Raw genomic sequence first — 18,962 nt, 5'->3', positions numbered from 1 at the left:
CTGAGACGGCAAAACAGAATTTAGCAAATTGCTCAGTGTTGTCAACATAACTTAAAACAAAAAAATCGCATAATTTTCAAAAGTGGACGTCTGGTTTAGATGCCACCATTTCGACAAAATCTGCCTACCGGAAGTGACTCTGAATTGATTTTTGAGGTTTTATTTATTTTAAAGATGGTTTTTATTAATTTTATATATTTATTGTTAAAATAATAACTTGTTTGAAAAATTTGCACGAAAACTGGTTGCTTTTTTCTTAAAGAACGTGTTTTTTTGTACATTTTGTTTGTTTAAGTAAACTACAGTTGTTTACAAAAACAAAATTAAAATTAAAAAATAATAAATTCAATGAAATTATTCTCTGTAAACCGTCTGAAGCCACAAACTCAACAGTGAGTCTTGTACTTATCACAAGTCTAACAAACCCTTTATACAAACACAGGGCCACTTACACTACAGTCGTAGTGCTACAATAGATCTTTCTAGGGCGGCGTTGTGTATACAAGGGCCTTTCTGGAGCCACTCCCTTCTCACACGTACATCCTCCCAAATACCTTATCTGAAAGTATACTAGCGATCAATATTAAGGAGAATGTAAGGTGAAACGTTATGTGGGCAAATCTTTAACGCAATGCTCTGGGTAGGGCTTAGGTTGTCCATGAATTCTACAATATGTGAAACAAAAAAAGAAGAAAATATTCATGTATTAGTTTCTCTTATCGCTCTAAACAGGAAGTAATACGATTACATGAAATAGAGTTTTTACTCAAAATAGACTTCCGCCTAAATTATTATAGCATTTATTGTAAATGATCCTATCCTAGCTTTTTCATAAATGCTTTTTATACTTTTTTATTTTTTAATTCAAGGCGCGACAAGATCTATTGGCGCCTTCTTCTGTTCGTCTGCCGGTTCTCGTAATTTCAGTTCAAAAAAAAAAAGAAGTGCATCTACGTGTGTGTAGTTATTTGTGTGTGTTTACAGCTGATCAGTAAAATGTCTCAGCTGATTACCTGAATTTCTTGAAAAATTTTCTCACACATTTAATTACACTTTCGAGGAAAGACTACTCCCACATGACTCCCAAAAATCGCTTAAGTGAATTTCCCTGCGAAAATGTTTCAATGTAGAACTATTCGTATACGATTGTTTTAAATTTAAAGAAAATCGAATGAAAATTTGTAATATTCTGTGAAAAGTGGTTAAGCGAGATTTTGTCTCAGTTTATTTGTGATCCCACTGTAACACCAAAAATCGATTTTTTTTTTTTTTTTTATAGTAAATAAAATCCAAGCCCGAGAACAGGAATCGATCCCACATCGAACACACATCTCATTATAGCAGGCCTCTCTCCTCTAACCACTCTAATCGTAATCCAAGAAACTTTAAAAAGTGAATTTCCGTTTATAAGAAGTACTTAACAATTTTATGTAATTAGTATACCTAAAAATAACTTCCGCCTCCAGAGGAGGTTATAAAAACGGAGACATATTCATTATGACGCATGAAAGATTCTTTCTTATCAATTTGAATGCTTTACACATGATCGAATTCAATTAGAAGAAAATATATTTCAATAATAAATTCTGTAACATATTTCAAATATCAATTAACTTTTCTTAAAATAAATATTTTTCCAACTAATAGAGCCAAAATAAATATTTATTGTTCAATAAGTTTTATTTATTTTAGTTCCAGCTAGAAATATTATAAATTATTCATAGCTTGCTATAAAATTTTCCTTCAACCCCTAACTTTGAAAATTGTATATTTTTCATTTGCCTTTCCTTTCCTGAAAATAAATATTAGAAAACCAATTATAAAAAGTTATTACAGAAATAAGCGGTTAAAATTGTTGACATTTCTCTTCCTTAGAGAGATTAAAAATTTTCCAGAGTTAATTTTCCCAGGGCAAATTTTCATTAGATTAGTATAAATATTGGCATAAAGTAGAGAAATAGTATTGCAGTTTTTCATTAATTTTTCCTTGTTGAAAGTTGATCGTGAAAATTTTTAGTACTTGTAAGTTATCACAGGAAATACACGTATAGATGATCTTGATTAACTAGTTTTTGTACAATAAAATTAGTATAATATAATTCATAATTAATATAATTATTATTTAAAAAAATAAATTAGCAAGTCTGTAATACAGGTGGCAATTTATTGGCTAGGAAAAATTCCCATGGTAACGGTGAGAAAAGCCTCTTGACTTGTTCTTTTGCCTCAAGTCCCTGAACTGGAAGAAATAATTAAAGATAAATCTTTCTCAAAACTTTAATTAATAAAATTAAAGTAACAGTGAAGTAATGTGCTCAAAAAAAAATTCAAATGCGGCGTCCAACCTTGTACAAGGCTTTATTATAATTAATTCTTGGTAGGTATAAACTATAGAGCATCGTTTCCTCTAAAAATGGCGATAGTTTCGGCTTCTTTAATCGCCAACCGTGCAATATCGTTTTGTGCATTTTCTTCATAATTTCTTTACTGTTAAAGGATGAAAAAGCAGACTTTTTTTTTACAAACTTTCGCCTACTTTAAATGAATTTCTGTTAGCAATAAATCGTGCAAAAGGAAGAATTTGTGACAACACGATATTCCAATTCAGGGAACCCCAATCCAACACAAAGCAGATACAATAATACTTTAAAAGCACGTGTAATTTACTTAACGAGAACTTTTCTCTTGCCCTAGTACAAGGGACTTTCACTACCTTATTTGGGACCTTGGGAAAAGGGCCTCTTTCTAATCTAATCCATACACTAGATAGCGAGGTGGTGGGCTCAAGATTTACCCAAAAATACCCTCTCTTGTCGGGACGGTAGAGGCGATCCTTGTTATTTAAAGACCCGTACGACACCGTTTGCTCTTTTTTATTCGTATCAGGAAAAAATAAAACATTCCCAATTGTTTATACCACTAAGATTAGCCAGCGGAGGTTGCATAATGCATATTAATCGAATTACATAATTTGTTATTCATACTAACTAAGGTGGAGGTCATGAAAAGTAGGGGTCATAAAAAAAAGAAAGAAAAAAGGCGAGTAAGCGATAACCCGATCGAGATTCTGAGTTAAATGACTTGGGGACAATATAGACGCAGTTACAATAACTATATTCCCTTCTAGGAGATTGTAAGAAGGACGGGTGACAATAAAATACCACCTGTTGGAAATTAGGCTGCGCATAATCCCTTCCATAATTTCCATTATCTCTGGCTCATTTTTTTTTCCGGATAAATTTGCATTTTCACTTTTCTCCGGAAATACACTTTTTTTGGTGTACGGAAAAGGTAGTTTGTACTTCCTCTTTCTCTAAAAAGTAAAAAAGAATTATTTTCTTCAAGATTTTTCGTATTTAAGTTTTCACCGGGGCCTCCTCAGTCTGAAATAGTAATTATTATAAATGGGGGGAGGGATCAGAGAAAAAAGGCAATGAACTAAAAATAAACCACCTCGAAATATTTTCCTAATAAATGCAGTCGACAGGGATCCTGAGAACTGTTTGAACAAAGCTGCATTAATGTAGGCTGCAAATTACACGAAGTTGCATAAACAATAGTACAGCTATTTCCAATTTCACCTTATTACTTCTTATCTCCATTTGGTAGTCAATGTTCGAGCGTTTCAAATTTACTTCAAAGAATATTTCCCCTTCACTAAATTTTCTTTCACAAAATCTCAACTGATCTCCACTTAAAGCTAGTTACATCCGACCGAAGACTATTTCTAAAACTTCCTTCCCATATTCTTCTAAGATCCGCTCTTCAACAGGTTATTCAACCCCAAATTCAATTCACTAAAATCGTCCAATCGATCACTTTGATCTCGCACACTCTCCTACACCTCTACTTTGTGTGGAAAAGGTAGGTGAACTACAGCTCTACTTGTGAAAAGGGAGATTGCTTTCATTGATGATCATGTTCTCTGTAATTAATTAAACTTGAATGAATAAAATTAACGCTTTTCATCGTAATTGGTACAGGGAAAATTTTGAAAAATCTTTTATTAAATACTGCGGGCTCTGCTTCTCTCCATTCACAAAGAAACTGCCTAATGAATGGAGTGAAGCAATGATTGAATGAAGTAGCTCTAATCTCTCCTCTCTCTCTCTCTCTCTTCCTGTCAAGTAAATATTCAATTTATTTTTAAAAATGATCACATATCAATATATTAAATGTATAATAAATCGCTCGATTATTTAATCAAATTTCACATTTAAGGATGATATCAGACATAACTCTCCTTGCTTCAATTAACAGTAAATTAAATTAAAAAATATAATTAGGATGAAATTTTTGTTAAAAAAAGCAATGTAATAACTAAAATCTAGTCAAGAAATCGCTCTGCAGGGCAACCAAGTTTCTGCAAAACTTAGAATTTGACAGTCGATGAATTCATTCGGTTTTTCAAAATTCGATATGAAAAGCAAAACTCGCTGACTATTGAAATCTATACGCGTGTAAATTCGCTAGCTTTTCGCTGTATCGGAAGACAAAGGAACTATGATGCTATTCAGTTAAATAAACAGGAACTTTAATAATATTAAAGGATATTAACTATATAAGTTTGAACATACCTCTTGCTTTTGTTTTGATAACTACAGATCATAACGTCATCATAATTCCCATAATTAGTAATTTAATGTAAATGCATTTAGTAATACTATGCACTTTTAATTAAATAAAAAGCAAGACAGCATTAAGAAATACTGCTTACAACTTATTAAAATAAATAAATTAAATTGCAGTTATCGTTAGAATAAAATAAAATAATTCATAATTAATACATCGTAAAAGTAAATTTAAAAAAAAAAAATTAATATGCAGAATTATAATGCATCAATTGAAGCAACAAGTGGTATTCATTGCAGCACTTCATTTAGAAAGATATTTTTAACGATTATTTTCTCTTTAGATTATCACTTCATTTGTTCTCCTCCCTTAAATATACAATTTTTCTAATTATTCTAAAATATTTCAAAGTTAATAAATATAGATTTTATGAAAAGAAAAAAATGAAATTAATGAATTGAAATGGAAAATGTAAATCCGCACTTTTCACTGCACATCATCCTCTTTTTTTGGAAAATTTCCACTTGGTAAACCTTCTCCGTCCGTCCATGATCACAAAATATATATTTGATATACGAATATGAGAAACTCCAAGACTTTGATGATTAGGGCACAAAAAAAAAAAATGAAAAAAGAACAGAATTACGGAAAAATGAAGTACACCTTTTCTCCAGCTAAGTCCAACAGGTTTTTTTTTTAAATAAATAACCAACATTCCAAAAGATACGATATGTCTTGAAAAATGAAATAATTGAATCGAAAACCGAGATCTTTTATGACCCACGTGTAGAACCTGGAGTAACTCACAGACCAAGTCCATCGCAGTTTCATCCCGGTAAAGTTAAGTTTTTACGCGCAGGAGATATCAGCTACATTATAACTGATGTAGATGTCAAAGATTATCACTGGAAGCCGGTTAAAAATAATGTTTTGTTTTTAAGTGAAATTATAAAACTTCTAAATGATAAAAAGATCCAATTGCACGGAAAAATAATAAATAAAATAAAAATAAAAAAATTAAATCATCATCTTCATCTCCAGCTTATATAATAAACATTTTCTGAAAGGTTCCGGTGAACTTGCTTATTTTCGTCATAATATAATTTTTTTTATTTAATTATTTTGGATTATTAAATTTTAGATAGCCTAGATGGCCAAAATTGAATTATAAATTTAATTTTGTCAATTTAATACATAATAATAACGTATATTTAAATAAAATAATTAGCAAAACTAACAAACATAAAAAAAAAAACAACAGCAATAGTTACTATTTAAGTAAAAAGCTTGTTTTCATTACGAACAGTTGTGGAACTTGGCAAACGAACAAGATTCATTACAAAAAAAAAGATCCGATCAGCTGTGTTTTCCTTATAACCCTTCTTTTCGAAACCTTACTGTCAACAAATATGCAATAGGTTATCTTATGTTTTAAGGTTTTTTATCATTATTTTTTTATTTTATACTCATAATAATTGTGATTTTGTTTTAAACTACCTAGTAAATAATGGAAGTATTTAAATAAATAAATTTAAAGTTCGAGGTCAACAATTTTATCACGTCTTCTGAACAGAGATAGATGATTTTGTTTTAGTTATAAAGGATTAATATTTGTAAAATTTAAAAATTAAGATTAGCAAATTTTTAAGTACTTACAAATTTATGGCGGGGCTTGATCGTGCTTTTTTTACTTGAAAAAAATATATGAAAAGATAAACTTGATTCAATTCACAAATAAACTCACAAGTCACTGTGATAACACTGTGTAAATTTCTTCACTTGAAAAAATTAATTAAATTAAATAAGTTTACTGACTAATTTTGGGAGAAAAAAAAATTAAATGTTAAAATTGAAATAATACAAGAAAAAAAAAAAGATAGCACACGATATACTTTTGATAAGGACTGTAAGTGGAAGAACAATACAATTTTTCTTACTCTCGATTTCGCGGTACTATGTTGACGAACGTACACCTAACGTAAGCTTTGCCGGGCAGATACTGAACGACGGTTGAATTTGTAGGGGAGTTCTCGGCAGTGAGAAAATGCTATCCTAGCTTTGGCTGGTTTTACACCAGAGTGGGGATAGACAGGAGGTCTGTTGTTTAGCTCGCCGGGCCGTGGAGGTGGGAACATCAGCCTTTTTACAGTTCGTCTTTCTCTCGCTTATCTATTATCTTGAGCTGTATGTTTGTCCATGAATTTACCATATAATAAATGAATGAATTAGCTAATAAAGATTAATTCAAAAAAATACTCAAATTCAGCCTTGCTTCATTCAGACGGTTTCTGCCAAGATTACCGTTCAAACATTGAATTAGGAGGTTTTCATAACTGACAGTGTGTGGTACTGATGCCATCGGTGGACTGTGTCAAATTCAGGAGTTTCCGTCAAAATCGATCCACTGGCCAGTTTACTGAATCGATTTTTCTGGTTTTTATTTTACTATTTTCTCGAAAAAGACCTCCAACGATTCTCTTTAACTCGTTATATTCTGTTTTCACAGGAAATACATGTTTGGATTTCCTTCACTCAGGTAATTCGCTACCGGCGACCAAGACGGAACATATACTTACGCCATCTTAGACTGTTTGGACATCCATGAAGTAAAGTACTACCTTTCAGCTCTGTATTCTTTTATTTCCAAATATATTGTCTGTTGCCTGTTCACCGTCTAATATTACTATCATTAATAAACGTGTCTCTCTTCTAAATCTCCTTTGCACATCTTAGAACTTCTCTTCGCCTCTACGATTCCAAACGAGGGATAAGGTTGTTTCATATATTGGTAACACTTTTCTACGTACTTCCTATATTAGTAGGAAGAGAGGTTTGTAAGACATCTTCTCAGGGTTAATAGGGTGAAGAAGCTACCAAGAGAGCTTTTAGTGTATCTATCTGGCTTCTTCCCAAAGATTCCGGCTCCAGAATCAGGGACCCTCTTGGAGCCATCGGTGAACCATATGGATCGTTTTTATCTTGGAATGGTGTAGTCTGTAATTCACTCAGTCTTTGACTTTAAGATCTCTTGAAAAGTGTGCTCAAAATTGTATCTTGGGAGGTTTTTGACTACAGTCATGCTTAAAATAGGATCGTGTTTTTTTTGGGGGGGGGGGGGAATTAATAAATTATAAATTCAACCATTAAAGAAATAAAAATAAATACAATAAAATATTGTAATTGTAACAGCAGTTTACAACACAGTGCAATTATTTTAGTTGTTGATTTTGACTTGTTAGCGCCGGAAATAGTTAATCTGTGTTAATGATTTTAAAGCGTGGGGTGCCTCTATCTACAATTCAAACAGCAGCTGAACATGCCAACACTGCTGCTTTAACTAACTTAGTGTCACTGGTAATGATGCTGTCTGTCAACATGTCTAACCAGCCAAACTTTTATTATCATTACAAATTTATGCTCCATTTATTAATTAAATTTCTGTTGTAATTAATTTAAGTTTCCTACTTTTTCTTACGCTGCCTTGTTAGTGAAAGTACTGTGCCCGTTCATATTTTCAACAGGAACGGTTTATGTGTACGTGTAAAACTTAGAATTCATAAAATAGAATTCCAAACAATACCGATAGGTTTCTATCAAAGTAAACGGTGTACAAAAAGCTGAGATAAATTGATTCAAAGATTCACAATTCCAAGTCAAATGATTAAAAAATAAATTCTAAAACTATTATAAAATTCAATTACGTAAAATGAGATACATAAGAGAAAATCGTGTTCATGTAGTTTTAAGTTTCCGCAATTTCCTGATTTTGAAATTCGAATGTTCATTGCTGGGCGGGAGTAAATATAAGTGAGTTATTATGCATTTTACTAGGCTGAAAGATCCCGTAGTCTAAACCGTGCCTATGAGAAGTAACACAAGTCATTTCCTTCTAATTAGATGATCTGAATACAGAACATCGGCGAAGAATTTTATTGGTTTTATCCAAAACAATATTCTAGGTCAATAACTTTGCTTCTAAAAATGGAAAACCTCCCATGTTTGTATGTACAGGCACAAAGAAACGATCATAAAAATAATAATAATAGTTATAACACTTTCTTCAGCTCTTAAAGGATAGTATTCATTCAATAAAACTAAAGTGTCACAACTATTTAAATAGTTTCTATTATTGTCCCTCACGTAACCCTACTAAGTACATAGTTTGTGATTCAATTGAGCTTTTGAAAGTCATTCAAGTTCATTATGAAATGGATCGTCCAAGGTGACCTGCTTTTCTAGAAAATTAGTTTCAACTTTAATTACACAAGGAAAATTTTTAAGAAAATTTATTCCACATCATATTTTCCTCATAGTATTTTGATTATTAAGACATTGTTTCAGCTTGAAGAGCGGTAATTACTTAGGAACTACTACAGTATGTTTTTTTTTTAAAAAAAAAAGAATATTACCAAAGGCGTTGAATTACGTAAATTGAGTCTCAAATAGTTTGAGAAAAGCTCTAAAATTGGAAAACTCTAACTGATTTTTTTCCGGCAAAAGCTCAATTTTGAAAATTTTCCATGCTTATGTTGTGTAGTAGAAGAAAAAACAACAAATCAAGATTTCCCACTTGTGCTATTTATCCAACTAAACTATTACAGTTTTCACTGATATTTAACAGAGAAAAACCAAACATTTTATATACAGATTACTAATACTTTTATGACATCTCTGTATAAAGTTTAAATTAAAACAGTTTTCAATTAAAGCTCGCTTTTTCATATGCAATCTAATTATAGTCTCAGAGTTTGCACATTTTCAAGTGGGGTTTTATAATTAGAACAATTTATTTAATTAAACAGGTTTTTTGTTCTAATTTCATTTTCAAGCTTTTCCCTATCTTAGAGTGAGTAATACACCTGTTTATCGTGAGAAGAACACATTACTTTTACAATCTACTGAATCAATTGAAATCTAGATAGTAGGGAATCAAGGCGCCACGGTAGCCGAGCGGTTAGAGACGAGACTGTAAAGCTTATTATGTATTGTGGTACTGGGTTCGATTCCCGGTCTAGACCTTGGATTTAATTTAATGGTTAATTAAAAAAAAATTACAGAACTGTACGTTTGCTAGTCGCCTCCGTCCACGACACCTAATTGGCAGTTGGACGTTAAGCCGGGCTGAAAAAATAGGCGATTACTTTACTCAATATGAAATCAGTTTCACTAATGATGTTGCCAACATTCTATTTAGGTCAAACGCAGTTATTTTTCATAAAAGACTGTCTTTTCTTATGTAATTTGCTTGATATTTATGTAAATCTTTTTTTTTTTTTTTTTTTTTTACAAAAAAATCTCTTTCTATTGATCCTTACATTTGGGATTTTTGTAGTTACTTCTGTTACGATTTAAACCTCACCATCCACACCGATTTAAAAAAAATACCCTTTGTGTACGCCCAAGGACAGTTACGTTACCTAAACTTCCATTTTCAAATTACCCTCCCATTCAAACCCACTTATCCACAGCCTTTTCAAGGCCAATCCTTTCTACAAATCCTCTAAAGCGACTGAGGAGGCATCGCGACCAACTTAATGCCTGACGTCGGCTACCCTCAATGGCTAGCAAACGTTTTAGTTCATCTTGTTTTTATTTTTACTTATCGCACTAAAGTTGTAAAATTCCTAAAAAATATTTTAAACAAATCTTTCTTCTCATAAAAAGAAGTCCTGTAATCAAACAAATTTCTATTCTGAATTTGCACACAAATATTCAACTTTTAAGTCGTTTTGAATAAGAAAAGTTTTTTATTTAACGCTGGCATATGAAGATTCAACTCATAAACGGAAAATTTTAGAATATTTCAAATTTGATACTAATCTCTAAATTACTGTTCTAACTCTAACATCTTGATTATCTTAATAAACATTTACACAGGACGAGTTTTATCTCGTATTTTTCATTATAACATTATTCATGTTACTAATTTAATAAATTAAGACTATATTGCCAAAAACGACTGAATATTAAGTAAACATTCCTAGTTTGAAGTAAGTGGGTCGATTTATTAGTACTGTTGTGACAACTGTATTAAGAGAAAGCGCGAGTGTTTGCTAAGAATCTGTACAATTATCACTATCACTGTTAGAAATTAAGATATGAAAACGAAAGTGTCGGTCACAGATGTTTTACTTGGTGACAAAGGAAAGTTAAACCATTGTGGTTATACGATTGGTTGAACAGAGGCTGTTGATATCCGTGGTTGGCTGTTGTTGGTAATTCTTATAATAAATAAACTACTTAAACTTTTTTTTTTTTGCATAAAAATTGTGATAAAGTAACGGCTTTCAAATAGTTTAGTTTATATTCGATCTCTTAGGAAGCTGAGAAATTAAAAATGATGCCATTTTCAAACGATTAGATGAGCACTGAGATACCCTATAATTCGTAGGAAGAAGTGGACTAGTCACTAGGCGAAATCTAGCTCATTCATTTACACACACTACTGTCACCTACAATCTCACACTTAATCAAACACGTACACTCAAAGGAGCTATTGTAGATCTTTTAGGTTGCAGAGGATTAGAGTTTAGAGTCACTTTTAAACTTATAATTTAATCGGAACTCTTTGCAAAAGTATAGGTTGTGCAAGTCATTGCTGTTTCGGAACATCTTAGTTTTGGTTCTTCCCTTTGATTGAACAGCTGCTACAAAAAGCTTTTCGACCAGCCTCTTAAGGTTCTTATTTCGGATAGAGAGGTTCGGAAGCGAAGATCTCCATTTTCAGACGATTCTGTGTGGTACATATCGGCTCCAAAATAGAAAAAGAATTGGAAACCAACTTGTAAGAGGCTAATCAAAGGTTTTTTTACATCATGATAAGCCTAGGCAGTCTAGTCACAATATTTCAAGAATTTACCATATTCATTTATGCTGCTTAGATTGTAAGAAAAAGAAATTAATTCCTAAGACGTCATCTCATCGTACCAGCTGACGGCCTTTCAGACTATCAAGTCTTACAAAGTGTGATCAAGGTTAATGAGGGTCTACAGTGAGTCCTGGAGGGTTATGGATTTTTTAAAGGAATCCTTTTTTTGCATTACTAAATTCTCACGAGTGAAGGATAGAACACTAGTCTAATTAAAATATACAGGACTGGTGGAGGTGCTCTAAATAGGCCCCCTCTCTTGTGATGCCCAATGCTTTCTGGAGGAAACCAGTGGTATCTAACCAAAGACTTCTATCTGCTGAGGAACCTTTCATAAATCATTGGGATTAATGTCCGTTTTCAAAAGTTGTGTAACTCTTTAGTTCATCATAGCGGCAAAAGAAAGTCGCGTTCTATAAATGTACAGAAGATCTGCAGCAGATCATCTGCTCATGCGGTCGTAAACTTCAAACAGATAATAAAAATAAAATTTATATGCCAATTGATATTGCAATTAAATACTTAGAATAATTCACAGATAGACACAACACTTACGTCAAGACCTTTTTGTAAAATGTTTTTTATCGTTCTCAGAGTCAGTTCTCAGATCCGTTTTCAGGACGGGTATTTCCCACGAAAACTTTAAACTGAAAACTTATTATCACAATAGTTCCGCTTACGGGGAGAGAAAGTAAGAAAACTTATAGTTTAGTTATTTTAGTGTTCAAACAATTTGTTTGTAAATCTCAAAATTATATTTTGAACAACCATTGAATAACAATGGCAATAAAAACTAACATTCAGATATAGTAATAATAATAAAAATTAAATTAGGTAAGAGTAAAGGAAAAATATTTATTTACGTAACTTTTTCATGGATTGTGTTGAAAGTTAAATTGACTCTCATCTTTGAGGATACAGTATTGCGAAGCCACAAGATTAAGTGCATTTATCCATCATTGGGCACGGTCACAAGCGTATCCATGGTGAAATTAGAGCTGGTTATGCGCATGCAGTATGACCGCTGGAGATTCCAGCTTCCTGGCTGGGATTATAAAATAGCTACATTTCAAATGGAGGTTATCTATTCAGTTATGACAGGCACCACAAGTATGAACAATCTACAATTTTCTATGAGTTTACAATGATTTTAGAATTTGCAGAAGGAAGAAATATCTACATCCCAAAATTGGCTATAATAATTTTTCTTTAAACTATACTCACTGTAGAGTTTTATAAAAATGTAGATTTATAACTTTTATTTGAAACATTTTCCTGGCAAAATTAATTTGGGGTAAATCTAGAGGAAAGACTGGGTCAAGCTTCTCTCAGAAGTGATATTTCAGTAATATACGGTCTTGTTAACTAAGAAATATTAACATGGATTAAATATACATTTAAATTACTAGTCTAAGGAAATTGGCGTAAACGGAAGTGCTTTGTTCAGTTTTCCACAATTTTCTCGAATGCCACCCCAGCCAGATTTTTTGGTACTTAATGAGCGAGCGGCTAATTTTAAAACACTACAATTTTTTAGACGTTTAGACGAGGTTTTTTTTTTTTTTGTACTACCCTTTAAAGTAGGATATCAGGGAATCGTTTTTATGCTGAAAATTAAATTTGTTCCTAAAATTCTGAGTTACAAATGCTCTTAACCGAAAGTGTACAGTGAGAAAAAGAAAAAGCAACTAAAAAGTAAAAAGTCATAATCTGAAGAAAATTAGTAATTTAGAATTGTGAAAAGCGGAATGAGAATTAAAAAACCTTGTTTTCATAACTGATTGAAATCTTGAGCCTCGTTTTCATTGGGATATATTGGAAAATAGAAAAGCAGCAAGTATACTAACGTCGCAGACAGCATCAATTTGTCGGCTTAATCCTGCGAAATTCAGATTTACGGGAGAAAGCTACTATATCTTTAAGAATCGCTCATTCTTGAGTGATGCTTTAGATCTGAACAGGTCCTTCGAAAGCATGTTTTTTAACAAATACGAGCTGTTTAAAAATTTTCCCATGCAATGGGTAACAAGCTGTTGAATTGCAAGTTAGAGCATTACAGTTAAGTACAGTTAGCGCATTCTATCTATAGTCACTGATAACATAGGCTCTTTTAAACTTTATTATAACTGTACTTTAATAGCTTTTACTTTTTTAAGAGGCTAATTTACAAATTTCTTTATATTATTTCTAGTTCTTTTTTATTTCGATAGTGCGTTGTAACGTACGAAAGGTATATTTTATTTTGCAAACATTTTTTTATTCGAATAACATAGCTGCTTATTTTTCTCTACGCTAGGTTTACAGGCTTAAAACCTCTTTATTATCATTATCTTTTTCTCAAGCACCTCTCAGTTGGCAAAAAATTTCAACAGTGTGGGTATAAATTTAACTTTAACTTCATTTTCTCAACAGTTCAGTTCAAACTCTTATGAAGTACGGATCTTTCAGTTGCACATTTTAATGATTATTTCATTTATATTTGCTCCCCAGTGTCTGACAAAATTGAAAGACCAATAGATTTTTTTTGCTGTTATTGTTAAATATTGGAAACAAACTCGGCAGCTGTAAAATTGCCATGTAAATGGGACTTTTAATATATTAAGATGATTATATACTTGTCTATACAAACACTATTTACCTTAACGAATTTTCTGAAAAGGTGTCCTCAACAACTTTTAATAAGATTCTCTATTTTCAGTTTTCTTTTGCACTGATTGTCACGTTACGATAACTAATTATTCAAAGTACAAAAGTCAGGACGCTCTTTACTCAAAACAACAAATACTAACAGCATTCCAATGAAATACTGTTAAAAAACTATACTGTAGTATTGTTATTGTATCGATGACTAATAGTCATTTGTTTCTGTGAAATATGATGCGTATTGGAAGATCGGTTCCCTCTTCCAGAAACTCAATACCAAATTCTTCTTTTGTTGTAGGATTAGAGCCAGCAAGGCAAAAGAGAACTGACAATTTTAAAATAATTGAAGGAATTTGGTGCTTATCAAAATATGTATGTACCTCTTACCATCTTCAACCATCTCTGAACTAGGAAAATCTTATCAGTGCTGGAACTTTCTCTTCAGTGAAATATTGTTCAGAGGTAACCCATTCCTTATGTATATTATTTTTCAATTATAGTTTGATAGTAACTTCGTAAAATTAATAGTCAATGGTGAACTTTCAATAACCTCTTACTAACTTTTCAGGAGACCCAACACGTTTATAATGATATAATTTTATTCCGGGTTGATTGTTATACGATTTAAAACCCTAGAAAGATGTTATAATAAAAAAAAAAAACCTGTGTTTAAAAAATTAATAAATAAATCTCATGTTTTGGTACAGTTCAGACTTTTCAAGGTTTTGAAAGAATGTCGACGATTTATATACTTATAAAATTATTAACTATTGAAAACAAAACATTTTTCTTTATATAAAACTTTATTTTATAAACATTACATAAAGTTTAATCTTCATCTTCTTCAGCTGCTGCAGCAGTTGTACCCTTCCTGGAGTTCTTCCTCTTGACACGTCCATGACGGCCACCACCAAACGGAGATTTCAAAGAGAAGTCAATATGCTTTTGTGAATCTAAACGAACAATGAAGCTTGGGATGTTCACCACTTGTTTACGAACCCTAAAATAGGGAAAAATAAAACGTAAGTTATTTTATAATTTTGTACAATAAAAGTTTCTAATAAAATTAGGAAATGATAAACTAATTACCAAAAGTGAGCTTCATTGAAATTTAAGTAACTAAAAATCGTCAGACGTAGGCTATTGATCCTAGTGATCGGACAGAATTAACCTGCGACCATGCCTTCACGCACATTATTACTACTCAACAGACATAGGATTTTAACAAAATCCAAGTGGCCTGTTCCGGAATTCTCTAATAAGCTCTAATTCTTCAAAAAAAAGTTTCTCATTTCAGACGTAAGGTTTTTTTTAAATAAAACCTCATTGGCCTGATTGAAATTAGCTAACAAAAGTGACAAGTTAATTTCAAGTGAAGATTATTCTTATTTAAAAGCAAAATGCTAATCGAATAACACCCTACTTTATTATTAACTTTCAAATTATTTAACATATATGAAAACGTCATTTAAAACTTTTATTAAAATAATTTAATTAAAGAAATCAAACCTGATATGTCTCTGCCTGATTAGTACACGGGCATGATGTATAGACTTGGCAAGACCCAGTTTAAAAACCTAAACAATATTTTGGAAAATGTAAAAAACGCTCAAATACTATTTGAGAATTAAAGGCAAAAATTCGACTGAATGTTCTGCATAAAAGCAATTATTGTAGCATGCTAAACAAAAATATGACAAACTTACACATAGTAATTCTTACTATAATTTTTACAAATACTAATTTACAATATTTTTACTCTTTGGGCTAGTCATTCATACACTAAACCAAGTGAGGATGTGTACTTTTAGCAGCAATTTGATAACTTAAGATGTCGCTGATGTTAGATACCTACAATTTAATAGTTTAAACCGTAGGAAGCAATATTCATCATCATTCGCTTTTCCCCTTCCAAAAAGATTGTGCCATATTTATGGAATAAACAGCACAATCCTCAATACATTGGGATGGGGTTTTTAGGAACTTAGAAATTAGGCACTTAATAATTGACCACCATAATAATTAATGTAATCACAGACCAAGTAATTTTATTTTTCTTATTTTGAATAAGTGTAGCAATACGAGTTTTCAACAATGAACATAAAATTTAGTAACATTGTGAAGCAAATATAGCTGATTTTTAATGTAGCCTTGAAGAAAAAAAAAATGGTAAACATCATGGCTGTTAATTTTACCAAAATAATATATCTTTTGCAAGGCTTTATAAAAACCCGTGAAATTAAGCATCTTACTCCTTCGCAATTTAATTATAAAATTTTAATTAAGAGCCGAGATAATAGGCCAGCTCAATACTTTGAATAAAACAAATCTTAAGACTTTGTCTAACCTGTGTTTGCAATCTTCTTTCCAAGAAATCTTCAATTTTAAGACCCAACACGTAATCAAGTTTCATACGACCTTCTTCAAGCACTCCAATTCTTACTAAACGTCTCAATAAAGCATTACCTAGAATATAAATTAGTATAAATCTTTTGATTACTCCTGTAACGTAGTTAAAGTAGGTCTATCAAAAAATGTTTTCTGCTTTGAAACAGACATGGCATGAGATAATCCAAAGTCTGGGATTAACTACAGAAATTTACTTTAGCCTTGACGATTAGAATTTATTGTAAGTATATACAAATAATTCTTGCCCAGATCACAAGGCATTTAGGATTTTTAACATTTACTTAATAGTTAATATCTCTTTAATACAATTCTCAAATTCTGATTTGTTTTATTTTCCACCCAACAAAATTTTTAGAGTTAGTTAACAATTAACGGAGGTTCAATTTAACAAAAAAAATTTGAAGGAACTTTATGACACCTTCAAAAGTAAAATCAAAGCCCTCCTTAAGTCTAATTTCCACGAAGAGCGGTAGTGTTCTATTTGAACACGGTATAATGGGAAAATAATTAAATAATAACCAAAGGGAAGGAACTAGCTTAGTAACAAAGCACTGAACTCCCTTTAGCAATAATGGGATTCAGATTTTCTTACCGCACAGCAGCTCACTATCCACTCATTGATAGTTTAGAACTTCACACTTACAAATCGCACTTTAGAGGAAAACTATCACTAACCCCACAAGTATTCTAAAATGAATTTCCGACGAAATCGTTCTAAACACATTTAGTACGATTGCACAGCTTTAAGACAATTGAAAAAGGTCTCTGCTCAAGAAGGTTTCAAATTGAACGCCAAGTTTGAACTTAATATTATCTAGTAGCAAACGTGGTTATGTCAGTTTATTTTTCTGTTTGATTACACACAAACCATTTCCAAAAAAAACATTGTTTCTGACTCAGAGGTTGTCAGAACTCTCTAATTTATAATCACTCAACTCTACCAATGCTATATTACTGAATTAAAATTAGTTTTTCCTTCGTGTAATTGTATTCTGCTTTGAAACAGACAAGGCAAAATGGAGTCCAATGCCTGGGATTAACCGCAGAAATTTATTTTAGCCTCGATGATTAGAATTTATTGTTATAGTGAACCAATAATTCTTGCCCAGTACATCAGGCGTTGGAATCTTAAAAATTCATTTGGCAAAGCGATTTAAGGGTTCAAACCTAGAATTTTAAATTGTTTAGAAAACACAGTTTTTTGTATTCTGCTTTGAAACAGACTTGGAATTAAATTGTCCAAGCATGGGATTAACCGCAGAAGTTGATTTTGCCTTGCTTGATTAGAATCCCTGTCAATTATACGAACAGCATTCTTACCCAGAATCAAGGCGTATTTATTCAGTTCTTATTCGTATAATCAATTATAGGACACTACATCATAACCCAAAAAGCGTCACACTTCTCAGAAGAAAAAGAATTCGATCTTACCTTCAAACAGACGTTTAGGTTCTTTCTCATCAAGTGTTAACAATTCTCTAGCTGCTTTCCTAATTTTTGCCAATGTATATTTGACTCTCCATACTTCACGTTTATTTCTCAAACCATATTCACCAATGATCTTAAGTTCTTGATCTAAACGTGCCTTTTCATAAGGACGACGTGGAGTTACATACGTTTTAGAATGAACTGAAGGTACTCTTCTATTCACCATATTGTCCGATTAATCTTTGAACAACCTAAAGGAAGAAAAAATTAAATTAGCTTAAAAAGATACTGGAAATCGCTTTGACATCATGATTGCCCCAAGAGAGCGGCTGAGGGACTGTATACTAGGTAGTGCGATCCATGAAAGCTAATTAATATAATCACAAAATAGTTAATAATTTAACATTAAAATGCAAAAGGCAAAAAACTACGAATAGATGTGAAGTTGACGTGTTTGCAAATAAAGAAACTAGAGGCCAACCTAACCTTCAGCACTTATATAACCACGTGGAGCTAGATACTTAATTATTCCAAAATTAAACTAAATAAAAAAATTTCTGGTTGATAAAATTCCTAAACTAATTTTAAAGTAAAATCTATAACCAAATTTAATGATTTTCTAAAATCCATCACCAAACTTGTAAGCCCAGAACAACTCCCACGCTAACCTAGTATTTTAATATTTTATTTGTTCTAATTAAATCTTTGTATGAATTAAGAACGATTCAGAAAATATGCATAATGTTTAAAACTTACTCACAAGTTATCTGATGAAGAAAACGAGATTTCTACTAACTACTCATACATTTAAATGTTACGATGTGATGGAGATCTCCGACTACGACCAAAGGCCAGATAGGATTTCAATATGGAGTTACACGCACCACGCTGTCAGAATGGGAATTCAGAGCATGTGCAACATGTTAACCAAAGTATAAAAAATCATTTACATAAATCTGTAAATTTTATATAACAAAAACAAGATATTTTTATTTAAAATAAGATAATAAATAAGGAGTTAAATACATTAGTCCACAAGACT

The 18,962-nt window shown here is 31.7% G+C and overlaps 2 protein-coding genes across 7 annotated transcripts in view; both read right to left on the bottom strand.

The window, feature by feature from the left end:
• LOC141460039 (extracellular serine/threonine protein CG31145) overlaps positions 1-6,627 on the bottom strand; it is a 284,669-nt gene extending 278,042 nt beyond the window's left edge. For 2 of the 4 annotated variants that reach the window (XM_074139656.1, XM_074139655.1), the window contains exon 1: positions 6,229-6,625. The gene's annotated coding sequence lies outside the window, so the exon portion shown is untranslated. Of the gene's footprint in view, positions 1-6,228 lie in introns of all 4 variants that reach the window. The other 2 variants (XM_074139651.1, XM_074139659.1) reach the window with 2 other exon arrangements.
• An 8,240-nt stretch (positions 6,628-14,867) lies between these two features.
• On the bottom strand, positions 14,868-18,839 carry RpS9 (ribosomal protein S9). 3 transcript variants are annotated; one of them, XR_012462884.1, is made up of 6 exons: positions 18,681-18,839; positions 17,924-18,171; positions 16,431-16,549; positions 15,593-15,660; positions 15,173-15,428; positions 14,868-15,083 (listed from the first exon to the last, which is right to left on the bottom strand). XR_012462884.1 is itself a non-coding variant. In XM_074142604.1 (5 exons), the coding sequence occupies exons 2-5, from the start codon at positions 18,144-18,146 to the stop codon at positions 14,912-14,914; spliced, it is 582 nt and encodes a 193-aa protein (XP_073998705.1). In that variant the 5' UTR covers positions 18,147-18,171; positions 18,681-18,839; the 3' UTR covers positions 14,868-14,911. The 3 variants fall into 3 exon arrangements, 2 of the variants coding, with proteins under 2 accessions (XP_073998705.1, XP_073998706.1); XM_074142604.1 differs by lacking the exon at positions 15,173-15,428; XM_074142605.1 differs by lacking the exon at positions 15,173-15,428 and having other exon boundaries at positions 18,677-18,834.
• Positions 18,840-18,962: the final 123 nt, after the last annotated feature.

This window comes from Rhodnius prolixus, unplaced genomic scaffold (genome assembly GCF_049639745.1).
Source record: "Rhodnius prolixus isolate KJV_2025 unplaced genomic scaffold, Rpr scaffold_6, whole genome shotgun sequence".
NCBI classification, from domain to species: domain Eukaryota; kingdom Metazoa; phylum Arthropoda; class Insecta; order Hemiptera; family Reduviidae; genus Rhodnius; species Rhodnius prolixus.
Note: the sequence above shows the minus strand (reverse complement) of the source record. Positions and strands in the feature narration are given on the sequence as shown.